The 19,868-nt window shown below is 37.4% G+C and overlaps 1 protein-coding gene across 10 annotated transcripts in view; it reads left to right on the forward strand.

The window, feature by feature from the left end:
- The window catches only part of dnah5 (dynein, axonemal, heavy chain 5), a 343,529-nt gene that overhangs the window by 107,010 nt on the left and 216,651 nt on the right, over window positions 1–19,868 (forward strand). For all 10 annotated transcript variants that reach the window (XM_069914173.1, XM_069914167.1, XM_069914169.1 and 7 more), the window contains exons 9-16: window positions 1,016–1,123; window positions 1,306–1,428; window positions 3,964–4,179; window positions 6,901–7,008; window positions 8,614–8,699; window positions 10,023–10,344; window positions 13,724–13,930; window positions 14,652–14,823. In XM_069914173.1, the coding sequence (XP_069770274.1) occupies window positions 1,016–1,123; window positions 1,306–1,428; window positions 3,964–4,179; window positions 6,901–7,008; window positions 8,614–8,699; window positions 10,023–10,344; window positions 13,724–13,930; window positions 14,652–14,823 (1,342 nt within the window). The remainder of the gene's footprint in view (window positions 1–1,015; window positions 1,124–1,305; window positions 1,429–3,963; window positions 4,180–6,900; window positions 7,009–8,613; window positions 8,700–10,022; window positions 10,345–13,723; window positions 13,931–14,651; window positions 14,824–19,868) is intronic.

Here is a 19,868-nt window from a genome sequence, read left to right on the forward strand (position 1 = left end):
TCATTCAATTGCACCTAAAACATAAATCTAATAATGCAGGATTCAATCTATTTAGTTTTTGTAGAGTCAAGTATAACTGATGCAAAAAATTATATTGAGCTAACCTATACCTAATGTTTATAATTTTTGTAATATTATCCTTACATAATTCCATCCAATCTTTCTCATTTATTTTTCTATTTAAATCCACTTCCCATCTTAATCTTGATTTATACACCCCTTTTTTGGGGGCTTTCCTTTGAAGTAAATTAAACATTACAGAAATACATTTATTAGATTACTATTACGAATCAATAATTCCAATGTACCCCAGCTAGGTATCATCAAATGGACCTATTTTATCAGTTAAAATACCTTAACGATAATAGCAAGGAAAGTATTATTAGGCACATTAAATTTATTCTTCATTCGCTCAAATGTTATAAATCTTCCAGCTTCTAAACAATCCTCTATCTTCTCAATACCCATCCACATCCAAGTCCTCAAAAATTGATTATTTATAGAAAATGAAGTAAATCTATTTTGACAAAGGGGCATTTTTTATGAAACTAAACCTGTCATATTTATTTCAAAACCAATCTTATTTCCATAACTCAATCAAGTGTTTTAAAATAGGTGTTTCCCTATTCCTACCAACAATTTAGAATTCCACTTATAGATAAAATCCTGTAAATTTATTTCTCCTATTTTACTCGGTTCTATATTAACCCAAGCAGGAATTTTTTTCTAAACTAAACAGTACATTAATAAATCTCAGTTGAGCAGCTTTAAAATAATTCTTAAAACGGGGAAGTAGTATGCTCCCAATTCAAACTTCCAAGTCAAATTTTCCAAAGAAACCTTCGCCATTATGACTTAATTTTTCGAAGGAAGTTTGTGTTATAACAAGGAAAATGAAAGGAATTCAGCTCTGCATAACATATACTTTTAAATGATGATCAAATTACCACTTGAGAGAATTGTCACTACACTTTTATCAGAGCTTAATCAACATGTGTTTTAAACTTTAATGCAGGTTTCCATGATGGAAGCCATCCCAAGCTTGATCAATGCAATTCGAATGATCCATAGTGTCTCCCGTTACTATAATACATCAGAAAAGATTACTTCTTTGTTTGTAAAGGTATGATACTAGTAGTCTGTTTTTAGTTATTGCTAAGGTTCTGTTAAGTAAGAATAAAGAAGAAAATTAACTGAAGGATTAATCATAGTTTTATTTTTACATTTTGTGCATCAAGATAAAATTAAGAAAATAAAGACATTGTTACTTTTTTTTGTTATGGCACATTAATTGCTGATTTACAGGTGACCAATCAGATGATCACAGCATGCAAAATGTATATAACAAATAATGGCACAAATACAATTTGGGATCAACCACAGGAAGTACTAGTTAAAAAATTGAAATCAGCAATTCACTTAAACCAGGTAACAATTCTTTTCTTAAATAGTTTAACATTTTAATGTTATTATTTGGATCAAAGTAAGCGAGTACAAAGGAGCTTTTTGTACGAATTTCCTTTTTGGGCATGGGGCTTTTTGCACTTGATGTTCATGTCAGAAATTTGGGTCACTGGATAATTTAGAGGGAAATTTGCAGATATTTACTGATATTTGCAGATATGTTCTTGACTGTGGTGTCCATCAAGGCAGGTCAATCTGAAGGCTTATGTAATGGTGGTAAAAAAAAAAGTCAAATTGAAGAGTTATAGAATGAATATACCTGTATTATAGATGGTGCATAGACTCCAGATGGTACATATTATGGTCATGTTGATTTGGGTAGTGCAAGGGTGCCAAGTCTTTTGCCCTGTTGTTAGAGCTGCAGTCATCTGATCACCCTTTTGATTTGTGTCTTTTATACAAATTTCATTCCTAATGTTTTGTGCTTCATTTTGAGTATTCCACTCTTTTCAGTTCAATTCTTTGTCATTTAATGTTGTATGTAATAGATAAATATTTTGGGGAATTTGTAAAATTTAGAGTAAGGTTACATACATATGCACACATTTTAAAACCGATCTTGTTTGAAAGACTGAAGAATTCATATTTAGTAACATTGCAGGATATCTGGAGATTGTGATGCACATTTCACAAGTTGGTGCTAATTGAACTGATCTCATAAAATGAATGGACTGGAGACAAACTGGCTACAAGTACCTTTCTGCAAAGTGCTCACAGAAAGGTCACTCCTGGGTTTTATTTATCTAAGACAACATCTTGACCAAGGGGAAGAACTCCTGTTGTTTGCTGAAGAAGGTGGGGTTTTTTGCAAGTGAGAAAGTCACATGGGCTTTCTGGCAGTCTCAGTTGGAGAGAGAGGGAGAGAAAGCAAGCCCTCTCAGTGAAAAACAGCTGAACAGACCAAGCCAGGAAGAGCTGGTTGGAAACAGGAAGTTCCCAAAGCAGTGGATGACTGGAAGTGCTATCTACCTGTTGTTTCTCTTGGAATAGGAGGAACAGAATGGAACTCTGTGGTGGTAGCCTGAAGAAAGAGGTTACCATCTTGAAAACCCTGATGGGGCAGGTTTCATCAGCGAGACCTTGAGGTGACTAATGGTGGTACCTCAGTTGTGGAAATCCTTTCGAAACATTTACCTTTCGAGCACCAAATTCTGGTGAACTTTATACATGTTAAATTCTGTGCACAGTATAAGAATTGCCTGCATCCAGGAAATTTGGTCGAAGGAGAATTGAGATTGAACTGTGAACCAAAGAACTTTTCTTAAATTTATACACACATTACATAGACGTGCACTTAGAGTTAGAAGAGGGTTAAATTGGGTTAGTTAAATATAGAGATAAGTTAAAGTTTGATTCTGTTTTCATGTTTAAAGTTGATTAAAAATAACTTTTGTTTTGAAAACTACTTGTCTTGGTGAATGTCTATTGCTGCTGGGTTTTGGGGTCCTTTGGGCTCATAGCATGTAATATTATTTATTCAAAAGCACTGATATCAAATCAACATTTCATGCTCATTGCGATATGTCTAAGAATGCATAGTTTCAGTGGATGTTAGCATTCTACAAATTGGTAGAAATTCACGCGCAAGCACTTTTTAGGCCAGATTTTTGGATATCAATTTTGCTGCAAGGAGCGGGATTCACCACTTATAAAAGTATTGGGGACATGATGATTTCCAATCATGCCAATTTAATGCTCAAATCCAAAAGTCGCTTTCAGGAATTCAGCAATTTTTTTTAAAAAATGTGCTATTTAGATCCTGATCTACTGCAATGAGGGAGATTACTGGTGTTCATGTGGATTTTCAAGTGTTAACTGTAAAAATTAAATAAAAAACATGCCCATTGTAATACATGAGGTCTAGTCAAGATTCAATAATTTACCAAGCTGTAATGTGCTATACCAAGCTGTAATGTGTAATACTTTATTGCACATAAGTTTCAAAGTATCACAAAATACTGTTTATTTTTCAAGTTCACTAACAATATATTAGTTTTTTTTTTAAACTTCAATCATCTTCACTTAGCACTGGAAATAATGTTTAAGGAATTAACTAAAAGTGATACCTCACTGACTGATTTGTTCTCTCTGAATTCTATGATCAAATTAAGATGTACCAGTGAAGGCAGGCATCAGTAAGTGGCAGGTTTTTTTTTGTCACAGAGATCGCTAAATATTTGAAGGGAGACTTTGAATTTTGTGGAGAGTATTGGTGCTGACCATGAACTTTGGATAACTGCTCAAAGTTGGAATAGCTTGATATCACATTTTGAGCGTACTAAGGATTGGTTTCTCTTCACAGAATTGTCATGGCTCATTTAAATTATTCCCACAGATGCATTTCTGAGCTGTCCTTATTATAATCATCAAATATTACAATTTTATTCCAGAAATATGCATATTTCAGAAATGAAGGTACTTGTTTACTTCTGATCTGTTTCAAACAATAAACATTTAAAATACTATTTTCATTCAAGTGTGGTGTTTCATATTTTGCAGGAATATCAACATTGTTTTCATAAAATAAAAGAAAAACTTGAACAAAATCCAGCAGAACGACAGTTTGATTTCAGTGAAATGTACATTTTCGGTAAATTTGATACATTTCAAAGGCGTCTGAATAAGATTATTAGTATATTTAGTGCCATATCTGCATACTCTGCTCTCCAGGATTCCAAGATTGAAGGAGTTGAAGCATTGTCTGCCCAATTTCAGGTACTTTCTTGAAGCTTGGTTTAGGTTAAGAACTGCTGGCAGATGATTTGCTTTTTTTTTTAATAGCAACTATGTCATTTGTTCCATTTTCAAGATGCAGTGTGGTCAAAGGATGTATTGCTTCTAATTGATGAGAGTAATTTACTCTTTTTAAACATTCTGTCTGGAGAGTATTTGGTTGTGGGCAAGGATAAGGGGTGATATGTGAAAATTGGTCAGGATCTTCTCATAATTGGAAGCTTGATACAGGCCCGTATCAATGGCAAATGGTTGACGAAATTTCAAGCATATTCAGTCGATTCTCTCAAGCTAACAAATAATGGATTGCTGTATTGTTATCGAAGAGAAAAAAAAACTAAAGCATCAGGGTCAACCAGGAGGAATATAAGATAAATTTAATTGCTGATGATGTATCGATATATTTGACAGAGCCGGTAACTTTGTTACAGAAACTGTACTCAAAACTGGTTTATGGGAAAATGTCAGGTTACAAAATAAATTGGGATGAGTGAAATTATGCCACTTATGGAAGGGAATTATACTCAATGCCAACGAGACAACCAATGTAAGTGGCCATTAAATGGGATAAAATATTTAGGAATACATACAGATAAAAATTTGAAGAATTTATATAAATTAAGTTACTCACCTTTGCTTAAAAAGGTTAAAAAAAGACTTGAACAGGTGGTCAGCTTTACCAATAACATTAGTTAGAAGAGTTAATTGTGTCAAAATGAATATATTTCCAAGAGTGCAGTACCTATTTCAAACATTGCCCATTCCATTAACAAATAGGTTTTGTTTCAGGGGTTAAATAAAAATGTCAGAAAATTCCTTTGGAAGGGAAAGATGTCCATAGACTCCATAGAAAATTCACATGGAAATATAATTTAGGAGGTTTTCAGCTCCCAAATTAAAAAAAAAATTATTACCAAGTGGCCCAGATAAGAGTTCTTACGTCCTTTTTTAAGGAAAGAGACAAACCAGCAAGGTTGAAAATAGAACTTGAAAAAGTAGAGAATAACAGAAATTTTATATATAAATGAGAAGAAAAATTAATATCTGGTGAAAAAAGAAGCCCCTTTGTTCAAACATATCATTAATATTTGATATAAAATAAATTATGAGATTGAAACAAAAGGGGTCTATCTCCTAAAACACCTCTGGTTCAAAACAGGCTTATCCCTTTTACAATGGGTAATGAAATTTTAGAGACTTGGTCTTGTAAAGGAATCAGATATATTGCTATGAGCAGGGGAAACTTGTGTCATTTGGACAATTAAAAAATAAATATGGAAACAACATTTTCTGCTATTTTCTAATAAGAGCATACATAAGGGAAAAATTGTGGCCAACAATATTTTTATTGAAGTGTAGTCATGTGGAGACTCTGATTCGAAGGGGAAACACAAAGAAATTTACTTTGGTAATGTATTTCTTACTTCAAACAGGAGCCCCTAAACAGGGGTTTCATAAGACTAGACAGAGATGGGAGTCAGAGTTAATGTAAGTATTGATGAGCAAAACAGGTCTGATTTATGTAAGGACAGTGTGACAAATACAATAAATGTAAGGTATAGATTAGTACAATACATTTTTTTGAGTCAGTTATATCTCACACCACAGAAATTAATTAAGTTAAAGTTAGACATATCAGAAAAATGTTTTTGATGTGGTGAGGAGATAGGAACTTTCTTACACTCGGCTTGGTCTTGTTCCAAGGTGAGACCTTTTTGGGTGGATTTAGGAAAATTTTTAAAACAGATTATTGGAATTCCATTTCCATAAAACCCAGAATTATTTTTAGTTGGAAATATAATGGGGATTGAAATTGAAATTATCTAAATATCAAGTTGAATTTGTTAAAATTGCATTGGCAGTGGGCAGAAAGTGTATTGCATTTACTTGGAAGTCTGACTCCCAACTAGGTATGGCACACTGGAATTCAGAAATACATAGCTGTGTTCCCTTTGAGAAAATCTAAGAAATAAGTGTGACATATTTTTGCAAATATGGAGACCGTATTTACAGATCTCAGGTGTAAATCTTTAGTTGAGTTTCTTCCAGTCCTCGAGTCCACGTTAACCTTCTCCAAAGAAGAACACTAGTTAAATAATGAATTGAAATCCGTGGACTGAATGGCACTTTCCAGCAATCTTTCTTATTTTCCACTCTTTCTTTCTTTTTCTCTTCTCACATACTTTTTTCAGGGTCTTTTGGGTGGGTGGGTGATTGAAGGGTTTGGGTTACAACTATCATGCAGCATAAATTTGTCTACTTATGTATTCGTATTTTTTAATTTTGTATTTGACTACATGTATGGTCTAAAATTTTTTAAATAAAATATAAAAAAAAACTAAAGTAGTTTTTTGAATTATTTTTGTATCATCTTTATTTTTTTATGCATCAGCTTGTTTGGTGTTTTAGGGAGAGAGTGTGAATATCTAATAAATTTTTTAAGTATGTAACTTATGAAAACATAAAAATTTCATGAAACATCTTAAAATTGATCCATTGAAGCAGTTATCCATTGAGAATGATTGAGATTTGTTTTTTCCTCCTCAAAATAATAGAATCTTATGAAAAATGTAACTAATTGAGATTTGAGATTAAATGATAAAATAGATTAGATATAGAATTGGGTTACAGAAAATGCTATCTGCGAGGATTTTATTGATTTTGCTAATGTGTCCTCTCTAGTACTCTGTGTTGTTGTTTCAGGCTGCTGTTATAGCTTTAAAGAAAAAACAATACAACTTCCTAGATCAGAGAAAAACTGATTTTGACCAAGATTATGATGAATTTTGTAAGCAGACTGATGATGTTCATGTAAGTATCAATGATACTGTAAGGAATGAATGACTGTTTCCCGAAATGCTTGTTTCCCATACTACAATTGTTAGACCAAAGTTTCTCTGAGATTGCTTTTCTCAGGTATTGTATTATTCTTGCTTTTTTTAAACCTAGTTTAATGTTTGTCTTTTGGCTTGAAATTAATCTTGAGTCTTTTTCATCTAACTGCAACTTGAATTATCCTAAGCTTTTTGTTCTCTCAAATTATATTTTATAACCTTAACAAATTAGCCTCATTCAGCAATATTCAAATATTAGGTGATGACTATTGTTTTAGTCGAACATTTATGAATGTCTTTGACATTTATTTTACAGAATGCTCCATCATCAAATTGCATTATCTAGGTCACACGTCAAACTCAGGCCCGCGGGCCAAATTTGGCCCGTGATATAATTTGGCCCGCAAGATCATATCAAATATGTATTAGAGCTGGCCCGCTGGCCGCCGTGCCAGTATAGCGCATGCACAGCTAATACTACAAATCCCAGAATGCTTTGCAAATGCATTGGCGCCGGCCCGTCAGCCCACTAATTGCCCCCACCTCCTCTCTTTACTTTCATTAGCATCTGCAACCTGTCGCCGAACTCACACGTAATAAACCCCTTACAAAAAATGGCCAAACGAAAGACAGAAAACAGGACCTTTCAAGACAGGTGGGAGGCAAACTCTGACCCCAGAGTTTGATGAACTCGCATCTAAGAAGAGATGCCAAGTATTTGGTTTAGACCCAGGTGCATCAGAGTAAATCACAGTGTAGCAAGCTAAGCTTGGATTAATATTTTCTTTGGTTAACTTTGGACTGTTCATAGTTGAAAGATTGGATTTTCATTGAAGCAAGTTGTTATTTTTTGACTTGTTGGCTTGTGAAAAAAAAAAACATTTAAAAGGAGCTTAAAGGTTATAAAGAAATATTATTTATTGAATATTTTATTTCTCATTTGTTAATGCTTCTTCTGGAAAGAGTTTAACCAAAACTATTATTAAACATTTATTCTAATAAGAAAAAGTTTAACATTACACATGTTGAAAGAAGAGAAAACATGCAGATTTTGTTGAAAATTTTCAATAAATATTTAGTTTGGCCCAAGACTTAGTCCAAGTTTTTAATTTTGGCCCTCTGTGAATTTGAGTTTGACACCCCTGATCTAGGTCACCTATAATAAGCCTTTGTAAAAAGTTGAAATTATTTAAAAAATAGATTTCAAAGACACACACACTCTTAAACAATTAAAACTTTTAAACTATTTAAATTTCATACTTTTTTTTTGCATTTTTCCTGATTGTTTATTTTTCCCCCTTGATTGAAGTGGGTTCACAATATTACTGGCAGATCTTATGAGGGACATGAATTGAAGGAAGTTTGATTATCCCTTTGGATTCCATGAGGAGTCCATCTAGGTAATGTGAAGGTCTCAGGGCTGCAGCTTCCCATCTGTAATTGTATACAGTAGAAGTACCTCATAATGATTGATTTAATGCATTCTCTTTTCTTAAGTCTATATTTAATTTACATTAAGTTATGTTTTCAATTTGTTCATATCCAGTATTAAACTCTTAATTTAAATATTCTTCTTGCACAGAGCCAGCTGAAGATATTTGTAGAAAGCACTGTTGAAAAAATTAAGAATACAGAACGAGCTTTGACATTACTTAAGAAGTTTGAAAGGTAACATGATTACCTCCCAGATAAGCAGACTTGATTTTTTTGCCATATTAAAGTTAAGAAGGTACAAGTTAGCACAACACTGTTACAGTGCCATTGACCGGGACCAGGCTTCAAATCCCGAACTGTCTGTAAGGAGTTTGTATGTTCTCCACATGTCTGCATGGGTTTCTTCTGGGTGCTCCAGTTTCCTCCCACCTTTCAAAAACATGGGTCAATTTGGTATAATGGGCTCGTGGGGAGAAATGATTTGTTACTGTGCAAAATGTCTAAATTTAAATAACATTTAAATTTGCTTTGAATTTTGGTCCAAAACATTTGCCTTTGAATTGCATTAGTACCATTTTGACAATTATTTTGCCTCATCTGCATCTCAGACATTGTAAGAGAGTAAATATTATATTTCTGCATCTGTATGCAAGTTCTGGAAGACAATCATGAGTGAAAATCTTGATTGAGCATTTGTTGTTAGGCGTATTCCTCTGTGCCATGCAAATAATTAAAACAAAATATTTTTGAAATCCATCACAAAGCACACTGATTCCTTTACACTTACAAGCAAAGAAGACATTATTCTCCCTTATTTAAAAATGTCAAGAGCCTTGTTATGTTATTTATTTTATGTTATTTGGCAGGCTCTTCTTTTCTTGGTGCATGTAACAGAATTTAATTATTCTGTGCTGCCTTAAAATTGCCCCAAATGAACTTGATTTTTACCTTCTGTGGGCTGGATGCTTGATGTAGGTTTCTGTTTTGTGATTTCTGCATCAGTGGAAGTACAGAGTTCAGATGCCTGTACATCTAACATCTCCCTCTGGTCCTGGTCTTTGCACTCGGTCCAGGTAATTCTCTTCTTTTGTGCTTAGAGGTGGGTTATATTTAATATCCTATTAGTATATGCAGAGCACCAGTGTTCATTTGAATTGAGTCATTACCTTACATTATAAAGTTTATCTCCTTTTCTTTATTTGACTATACATTTCCAGTTAACAGAAAAGTGGGCTTTTTTTGTTTTTAATATAACTTAAATTGAATGAACCAAGAAATTAAACATTATTTTATGTCAACTGTTTATAAACATCTGTGAAAGCAGTTTAAAATTTGAACAGTTAGAAGACCAAGGAAGTGGTCCCCCAACCTGAGGCTGAGTTATCCTTCCAATGTCTGCTTTACTTTATGGATCAGCTATGGCTGCAATGCCTTGAGGTTATTGGGAGCCACAAAAGTTTAACATTAGCATAGAAATAGGTGGTGATGGTGGGATTACAGCCATCTGAGAACAAGAATGGAGTTTTACTGATTTTTTTTTCACTTTCATTTGTCCAGACTTGAAATACCAGGTCTTGCTTTGGATGAAAAATACCAGAAAGTTCTTCAAAATTATGGACAAGATATTGAAATGGTATCTAAACTTTACACAAGGCAAAAAAATGATCCCCCCATTTCACGAGACATGCCGCCAATAGCAGGGAAAATTCTATGGGCTCGTCAACTTTTCCATAAGATTCAGGAACCAATGGAACTTTTTCAGCATCAGCCCAACATCCTGCAGACAGCAGAAGCCAAGTGCATTGTTCGCAACTACAACAAAGTGGCAAAAGTTTTACTGGAGTTTGAAGTGCTCTATCATCGAGGCTGGCTGAGACAGGTAACGAATGCTCCAGAACAAAAAAAAATCATATCTCTGCTTTTGACAGCAATATTAATGTCATTCAGGACTACATGGAGATAGTGATTTAAAATGGGCATTTCTCATTAATGAGTACCATGGGGCTTCTGGGAGTAATGTTGCAAAGTCGATTTCTGAATAATCCATTGGAAACAACTGCATAGGGTAAAGTTGAACTAAAATTGATACTCTTCTGAAAATGATATTCAGTTCTACAAAGTCTACCTCACTGCAGTGGAAGGCTGAAAAATAATTATAAATATGGAGAGCAATCGACTTTATTTTTGATCATTCATGTCTTCTCTCACTACCTTTTCCTGACACCAGTGAAAGTTCATATTTATTGTCAGAGTATATAGTTGACATTACATTTAACCCTGAGCTTTTTTTTGTGCAGGCCAGTCACAATTTCTACTTATCGATAGTGTAAACTGCACTCAAGGAAAAGATAATTTCAATGGCATTTTGGATATCTCATAATTCCTCATCCCCATTTCAACATTTACCATATTCCAAATATAAATCAAATATTTCAACAATGGAGTATCCCTTTCTCCAATTATTTTGTGCATATATATATAATATATATATATATATATTATGGTGTGTGTGTGTGTGTGTGTGTGTGTGTGTGTGTGTTTGTGTGTGTGTGGTTTATCTCCCTCTTCAAAGGAAGAGAGAAATCTCATTTGTGCTGCTTTATAATAATTTTTTAAAAATTTAGAAGTTGTTAATTTTTCTAATGAGACCCTCGACATTTTGCCCTTCTAAATAAACTTTCTTACATATTTATTTAATATCTGAAAAAATTCCTGTAGAATAAATATAGGTAGTGTTTGAAAAAATATTCATTTTTATACAATTAACTCTTCCCAATAAAATTATGGGTAATTCAATCTTGAATATAATTTACACAATGAACGTTCCAGTTCCACCAAATAAACTATTATATCATCTGTAAATAAATTAATCTTATGTTCCTCTTTTCCCACTCTTAAACCTTTAATATCAAGATCAGATCTAATCAATTCTGTCAATGGTTCTATTGCTAAAATAAATAAGGCTGATGACAATGGGCACCCTTGCCTACTGGATTTAGTTAGCTGAAAAAAAGAGTCCTTAAATGAGTCTCTGATTGGGTGTTGTTTAGGAATCTGATGGTGGAGGGGTAGCAACTGTTCCTGGATCTGGTAGTACAAATCTTGTGGCACCTATGCCTCTTTTCTGATGGGAGTAGCAAGAACAGAGCATGTCCTGGGTAGTGTGGATCCTGATGATTACTGCTGCTCTCTGATGGCTGCTTTCCATGACAATATTCTAAATGGTAGAAAGAATTTTGCTAGTGATGTACTGGGCTGTGTCCACTCTCTTTTGCAGGGCTTTCAACTCAGGGGTATTGGTGCTACCCTACCAGGCCAGGAATGCAGCTGGTCAGCACACTTTCCACTACACATCTGTTGAAGTTTACCAAGATTTCTGGTGTCATACCAAATCTCCAGAAATTCTTGAGAAAGTAGGGGCACTGATCTGCTTTCTTCAAATGAGTATGTTAGGTGCAGGAAGGGTCCACTGAGATGGTGACTTCCAGGAATTTAAATGTGCTTACCCTCCTCATCTCTTATTCTCCCAATGAACATTGGATCATATACCTCTGGTTTTCACTTCCTAAAGTCTAAAATCAGCTCCTTGGTTTTCATGACATTGAGTGAGGGGTGGTTAATTTAAAAAAAATTTCGGCATACAACACTGTAACAGGCCAATTTGGCCCGACAACTCCATGCTGCCCAATTACACCCCATTATATACCATTCAGCCAAGTTTTCAATTCCCCTCCTGTTTGTTGACTCATAACCCATTTTTATACATGGTGTTGTACTGAGCTACTCAATCTTGGGTGTAAAGAGAGTAGAGAAGGGGGCTAAGTACACAGCTCTGTGATGCTCCATGCTGATAGAGATTGTGGAAGAGATGTTCTTGCCAATCTGCAGTAATTGGGGTTTGGTGGTGAAGAAATCCAGGATCCAATTCTAGTGGGGTATTTAGCCCCATGTCTTGGAGTTTGCTGATTAATTTTGGAAGGATAATGGTGTTGAATGCCAAACTGTAGTCAATAAATAGCATCTTAATGTATGCATCTTTGCTGTCCAGGCGTTCCAAGGTATTGTGTAGAGGCAGTGAGGTGGCATCTGCTGCAGACCTTTTGCTGTGGGAGGCAAATTGGAATGGATCCACGTCACCACTCAGAAATGAGCTGATAGTTTTCAACACAGCATCTGACAGCACTGTCTTTGCCTGCCTTTTTTTTCTATCACTACCTTTTCTTTTCTGAAAGCCCAGATGAATTTTACGTGTGTGGCCTTCAGATACTCATTGAAATAAATCTTTGCTTAAACAAACAAAATACTGCAGAGGGTTAAATAAAAAAAAGAAAATGCTGGAAATATGCAGCCACATCTGAAGAGGAAGAGAAAGGCTGTAGATTGTTCTTGCACCTTTCATTTTATTTTTTTTGTTGTTGCATTAAACAAGCCATAAAGTAAGTTAATGAATCCACTCTAATTGATGATATTTTATCATTAATAATCAGATATATTAACTCTTTTCATCTCTTCACTAATGATGCCTGAGCTACTGAGAATTTCCAGCATTTTATGTGTTTGCAGCCTATTATTTAGAATAAGTTTTGGCAATGTGTTAAAAGATGTTTCATTTGCAGATTATTTTGTTGCTAACTGAAAGTCTCCATGCATGTACAAACAAAACATTATTCTTTGATAATGATTAGGAACTAAGTGGGACTCAGAAATCGAAGTTAAATTAAGGTTAGTAGAAGCCCAAAATAAAAACAGAGAATTCAGGATACACATCATATCAAACAATCTATTTGATCTGAAAAGTTACCTGTTTCATATTCCTCAGATGTTACTTAACCCACTGATTGTTGCAGTTATATTTCTGAGGTACTAATGATCATTGTAATGCTGTGCCAACATCTCTGCTTAAGTTTGCTTAAATAATATAAATTGCAAGTTGGGACTGCTCATCTTTTTAGTTCAAGTACTCATTGGATAATATCACGGTACTTTATGGAAAACATAAATGATGCAGCTATAAGACTAAGTGTCTAACTTTAAACATTAATCTTGGCACAAGTTAAATGGCATTGTCACACTGAAAGGATCTTTGTCTGTTCATTGAATCCAGCCATTAACTCAAAAATAGAAATGTATTTGATTCCAGATCTAAAGCACATAATTTTCTTTGGAAAGCCTTGCTGTGATAGAACTAATGTTGAATTATTCCAATGAGTGAAATGACTTCTTTAATCAACCACATTTATTCTGATATATTACCCTAGATTGAAATCGCAAAAGCAGGATTACAGGCATCGTTGTTGGTGAAAGCCCCAGAGACAGGAGAATTGTTTGTGAACATTGATCCTCAGATCCTAATTTTAATACGTGAAACAGAATGCATGGCCAAGATGGGTCTTGAAATTCCTCCAGTTGCCAAAGCATTTCATCAGAAACAAGATAGACTTAAAAAATATTATAATAGACTCCAGGTAATGTTTCAAGATGTAGTAGAAAAAAATAAAATGTTATTTATACTGTCTATTCCATTAAATCTATTCTCTGTTTGGTACTAAAGGATATCCGAGGTCCACATCCCCCGGGGAGCTATATTTATTTTTTTAATTGGAAATACAACATGTAACAGGTCCTCTGGCAATTGCACTGAGCTTTGTCTTCCTTATGGTTAGATCATTTTAAAATAACTCAAGCTCAGTAATTATCTTGTAGTATCAAATCAATATTATGCATATGACTTGCAGCACCAGGCTAATTTTCATGATTTATAAGATCCCATCTAACTTTTGGATAACCCATTATACTGGTGTAGGAATGAATAGAATATCAAAATGTAGGATTTTTCACACAATGTTGTACTTCCGGACTATGTAAATCCTAGAAGAATATGTTCCCTAGTTATTTAAGAAATGTATTCTGAGCAACTACCCAAAACAAAAAGAAGTATGATTAAAATACTGTATGTATTCTTTATACTTTTCATTGCTAGTCACGGAGGTATGATGATAATGTTGAATACTAGATGAAATGAAAATGTTTTAAAGGAAATTAAACATAATTGAATTCAACTACCCAAAAATATCTTATTTTGTAGATTATTTCTGTGTTTTGTTTATAATCATTTTGCTAACTGTAGAAGTTCAAATTATCTGCAGTGTGCAAGATAAACTGTGCTGTTATTTCATGTGCATTTAGATGATCTTGTCAGAAAACAAAAGAGTAAGATCAAAAATTCAATGTTATTTTGAGCAACTGATGGGTCCTCATTTAGTCCAAGTGGATAATGCATTGCAACCAGGCTTGACTACTCTCAATTGGACCTCTATGAACATTGACAAATTCCTGAACAGAGTTTCTGAAGCTTTAGGTGAGTTTTATTTTCCAAGGTAAAATGTTCTGTTTATTGCCTGGAAAATCCTGTTATTTTTATTCATTTTGCAGCAAATGCGTGATTTTGTTTGTTAACATCAAAATTGCTGACAGTATTCAGAGAAATGGATGATGCCTCAAAATGTATTATTAGGAACTTCTAAAGAAACATTTCAAAAGTCACTCAAAGCAAAGTTGTAGATTGTGATAGATTGTGTAATCTAAAACAGCTGAATTCATGATCCACAACTCTGGAAAAATTGCTAAACTGTAATGCAATTTGTATGGCTCCTTTCACATTTCTTATCACAGAGATTGGCAGGTATTTGATTAGTGAGGGCATCAAAGGTAACAAGGAGAAAGCTAGGGAGTGGGGCTGAATGGGTGGATGAATCAGCTCATGATTAGAATGGCAGAGCAGACTCAATGGGCCAATGAGCCAACTTCTGTTCCTATCTTTTGTGATCTTGTGAAATTTGCCACTTAATGAGCATCATTTCAGTAACCCAGGGCAGGCAGTCCCTGGGTTACAAACAACTCAAACTTACAAATGGGCTGTTCCCCAATTTGTGCAAGTGCATAATGGTGCCCAAATTTGCATATGCGCAAAATGCACATACGCATTGTGCCTCAATTCGCGCATGTACATTATGTTCATAATGTTACCTCATGAATGCTAAATAAGAATCGATAGTACCTGTTCCGCCTTACGTACAAATTCGGCTTATGAATAGACCCAGGTAACAGAACTCGTTCATAACTTGGGAACCGTCTGTATGGCCTTTGCAAGACAATTGTGCAGCATCCAGGAGAAAAGGCAGAAAATTACATGTACTTGCAAGAACTTTCTTTATTTTGATCATTAATGTATGTAGATAATAATAGAATCCTCTTTGAACTGAGAAGGTAGTTAGGAGTCAACTGTAGCAGCCCACGTACGGAGTTACAAACCGGCCTGCAAAATGGCCGATGAGCATGGCGACTACGCGGGCCTGTGGGTGGCACTGGCCATTGTCTCGGGTGACCTCCACATGGTGGAAAGATGGGGAACTCTGGTGGGAATGCTGGCCAATCCCAGGCTGGCGGTCTGATGACGTGGGGCCCTGACATCAGTGCTTGGGGTCCATAAAAGCATGACGGCCAGAGCAATAAACCAGTCTTGTTTTCCAAGGCTTTGGCATGCGTGCCATTCTTCTCCATGCTCGTGTAGCACAAACGCAACATTGGTGATGCCAATAGGTCCAACTGGCAGTTGGTTCCGAAGATGACAGATCAAGCGGAGTTCGTGATAATCCACATGGTCTTTCTCAGGCTCCAAATGCTTTGGGTGTCGCAGCCACATGTGTGGTTCGAACAGGCTGAAGCTCAGTCCAGCTTTGGCACATTGCTACTGGTGACACCTGCTACTTCTACTTCATGAGCGCCCTCAATCAGGACACAGCGGCAAGGGTCATAGATTTTCCTATGGCAGCCTCCAGAGCAAGGCAAATATGCGGCCCTCTTAACCCGCACCTTTGGGCTCTCCCACCTGATTGCTGCATACGTCCTAATGAGCGAGATGCTTGCTCTAACCGAGGGTTACAAGCCTTGCCTGCTTTTTGAGCAGATCTTTCTGGAGCTGCTGCCTGAGGATATCTGACTCTTGCTCATGGACAAGGACTTTGGCGACCCTTGGAGAGTCGTGGCCTGGGCGGACATGGTATGGAGTGTGAAGAAGGACACCAGTGCTGTTGTAGACCACATCAGCAAGTGCCACGAACAGCCGCCTGCGAGAACAAGACCAGCAGAGAGGCAAGTTAATACCCTGGGACAGCTATGCTACTATCATCAGTGATGGGGTGTGGAGGCCTGTCAATGCTTCCCACCCTACGGGTTTCCGACAAACGCCCTGGCCAACCGTTATTGATGGCTGCGGTGATTGGCCCACGTGATAGCCTCCTCCTCGTTTGGGACTCCTTGTTGGGCAGGTATTTCCTGGTCGACATTGGTGCTGAGATGAATGCCCTAAACCCTCCCACTGCCGGAGGCCTCAACACCCACAATGGCAAGCACGGTCCAGCACTGAGGGCAGCCAACAGTTCCTCCATTTGGACTTTTGGGACACACATCATTCCCCTTTGGTTCAGCAACAGCTGCTTTACATCAACCTTCACTCTCATGGCAGTGGCGCAACCACTTCTGGGGGCCAACTTCCTTCGGGCCTACTGCTTGCTTGTCGACCTCAAGGGACAGCGCTTGATGCACACCAATCCTTTCAGACTCTGTCCCTGGGGGAAGCCAAGCTACCCTCCCTCAACCTGGACTCTATAACACTCTTGGACAATGAATTCGCCCACATCCTGGCAGACTTCCCCTCGATAGTGGCACCACAGTTCTCCACGGCTGAGCTAAAGCGCAGGGTAAAGTACCACTTTTGACTGGGCCCCCGCTCCATGCCAGGGTGCAGCAACGCCCTCCCAAGAAGTTCAGCCTAGCTAAGGAGGAGTTTAAGAAAACGGAGAAGCTAAGGATTGCACGTGCTCCAACAGTCCCTGGGCCTCCCCCCTCCACATGATGACCAAATCAAAAGGGGGTTGGAGACTGTGCATCAGCTACTGCCTTTTACAAGCCCAAAGGACCCAAAAACCCAGCAGCAATAGACATTCACCAAGACAAGCAGTTGCTTAAACAAAATTTGATTTTAATTATCTTTAAACATGAAAACAGAATCAAACTTTAACTTATCTGTATTAACTTAACTAACCTTAACCCCCTTCTAATTCTAAGTGCACGTGTAAGTAATGTGTGTTTAAATTTAAGAAAAGTTCTTTGGTTCACACTTCAATCTCAATTCTCCTCCTTCCAAATTTTCTGGATGAAGGCAATTCTTATGCTGTGCACAGAATTTAACATGTATAAAGTTCACCAGGCTTTGGTGCTTGAAAGGTAAATGTTTACCACTCAGGAAGGTTCTCGTAGGGTTTGCAGAGAGAGATATGTTGCTCCAGGATTGCCACAACTGAGGTACCACCATTAATCATCACAATGTCTTGCTGATGAAACTTGCCCCATCAGGGTTCTCCAGATGATAATCTCTTTCTTTCAAGCTCTCACAGAGTTCCTTTCTGTTCTACTTATTCCAAGGAAAACATCAGACAGATAGCACTTCCAGCCATCCATTGCTCTGGAGCTTTCTGTTTCCCACAAGGTTCTCCTGGCTTGTTCTGTTCAGCTGCTTTCAGTGTCTCACACACACTAGCTAAGAGAGCTTGTTGAGCTTGTCTTCTCTCTCTCTCTCTCTCTCTCTCTCTCTCTCTCTCTCTCTCTCTCTCTCTCTCTCTCCAACTGCCAACTGCAAGAGAGCCCATGTGACTCTCTCACTTGCAAAAACATCCATCTTTTTCAGCAAACAACAGGAGTTATCCTTCTTGAGCAAGCTGTTGTCTTAGGTAAACAAAACCCAGGAATGACCTTTCTGTGAGCACTCTATAGGTACTTGCAAACAGCCAGACTCTCTCCTCCAAGACAATGGTCTATTCATTATGACATTATTTCAGTTAGCACTTGTGAAATGTGCATATCATTCTTAAAAGTTTCTGTGAAGTTCCTGAATATGGATTCTTAGTATTTCAAATAAAATCTGTTTTAAAATGTATGTAACCCACTCTAATCTTACCAAATTCTTTCCAATATTTATCCATTACAAACCACCTCAACAAGGCCACCACATCTAACAGATATCCAGTGTTCCACATCCAAAACTTTGCTGCCAACCTGCACAGGGCCACGGGTGTTCTCCAAGGTGGACTTCATCTGAGAGTACCACCAAATCCCAGTTCAACCCCAGGATGTCACCAAGATCTCATTTGTCTTGTTTGAATTTCTCCGCATGCCCTTTGGTCTAAAGTCTGCAGCACAAACTTTTCTGCGGCTGATGGATGCAGTGGGCCAGGACCACCCTTTGCATTTATCTATTTGCCTCAGCGGCAAAGACCACGCCGCTCACCTGAGACAACTGTGCACCCACTTGAGTGAGTTCGGGGCTGATGATCAACCCTGCAAAGTGCCAATTCGGTCTGGACACCATTGACTTCCTGGGGCACAGGATAAACAGACATGGGGCTACACCTCTCCCCGAAAAAGTTGAGGTGGTCCAGCACTTTGCTAAGCCAGGCACAGTAAAATGGCTACAGGAATCCGCCAGTATGATAAACTTCTTCCACAGGTTAATACCAGCAGCTGTATGCATCATGTGCCCCCTCTTCGCGTTGATGACAGATAAGTCAAAGGATACTACTTGTGACGATGAGTCTTCGAGGGCATTCCAGAATGCCAAAGATGCACTGGCCAATGCCACCCTCTTGGTCCACCCCAGACCGGAGGCACCTATCACCCTGAAAGTCAACGCCTCCAGCATAGTGGTAGGTGGTGTGCTGGAACAGCTCATTGAGGGCTAGTGGCAACCCTTGGCCTTTTTCAGCTGGCACCTCCGCCCTCCAGAGCTCAAATACAATGCTTTCGACCAAGAGCTATTGACTATCTACCTGGCGGTAAGACATTTCTGTTACTTTTTGGAAGGCCGGCAATTCAGGGTCTTCACTGATTACAAGCTGCTGACCTTCACCTTCCAAAAGGTATTGGACGCATGGTCTGCCTGACAACAGAGACACTTGTCCTACATGACCGAATTTACCACAGACATACAGCACAGCATGGAAAAAAGCAAATGTTAGCTGATGCTATGTCATGCCCTGTGATCAAGTTGGTACACGCCTGGGCCCAAGGGGTCGACTATATGGCCCTCACCAAAGTTCAGCAGCACGACCCTGAGATCCCTGTGTATAGGACAGCCTTCTCTGGCCTCAGAGTGGAGGACATCCCCATCGGCCCAGGTAACCTGATACTACTGTGCGATGTCTCTACTGGCAGCCTCTGCCCCATCATTCCAGCTGCTTGCAGGCACCAGGTTTTCGATGCCATCCACAATCTGCTGCACCCCGCAATCTGTGTGACAGTCAAAATGGTGGCTAGCAGGGCTTGTCTTGCCCCCATAAACAGGTCAGC

The sequence above is a fragment of the Narcine bancroftii genome, chromosome 1 (assembly GCF_036971445.1).
Source record: "Narcine bancroftii isolate sNarBan1 chromosome 1, sNarBan1.hap1, whole genome shotgun sequence".
NCBI classification, from domain to species: Eukaryota; Metazoa; Chordata; class Chondrichthyes; order Torpediniformes; family Narcinidae; genus Narcine; species Narcine bancroftii.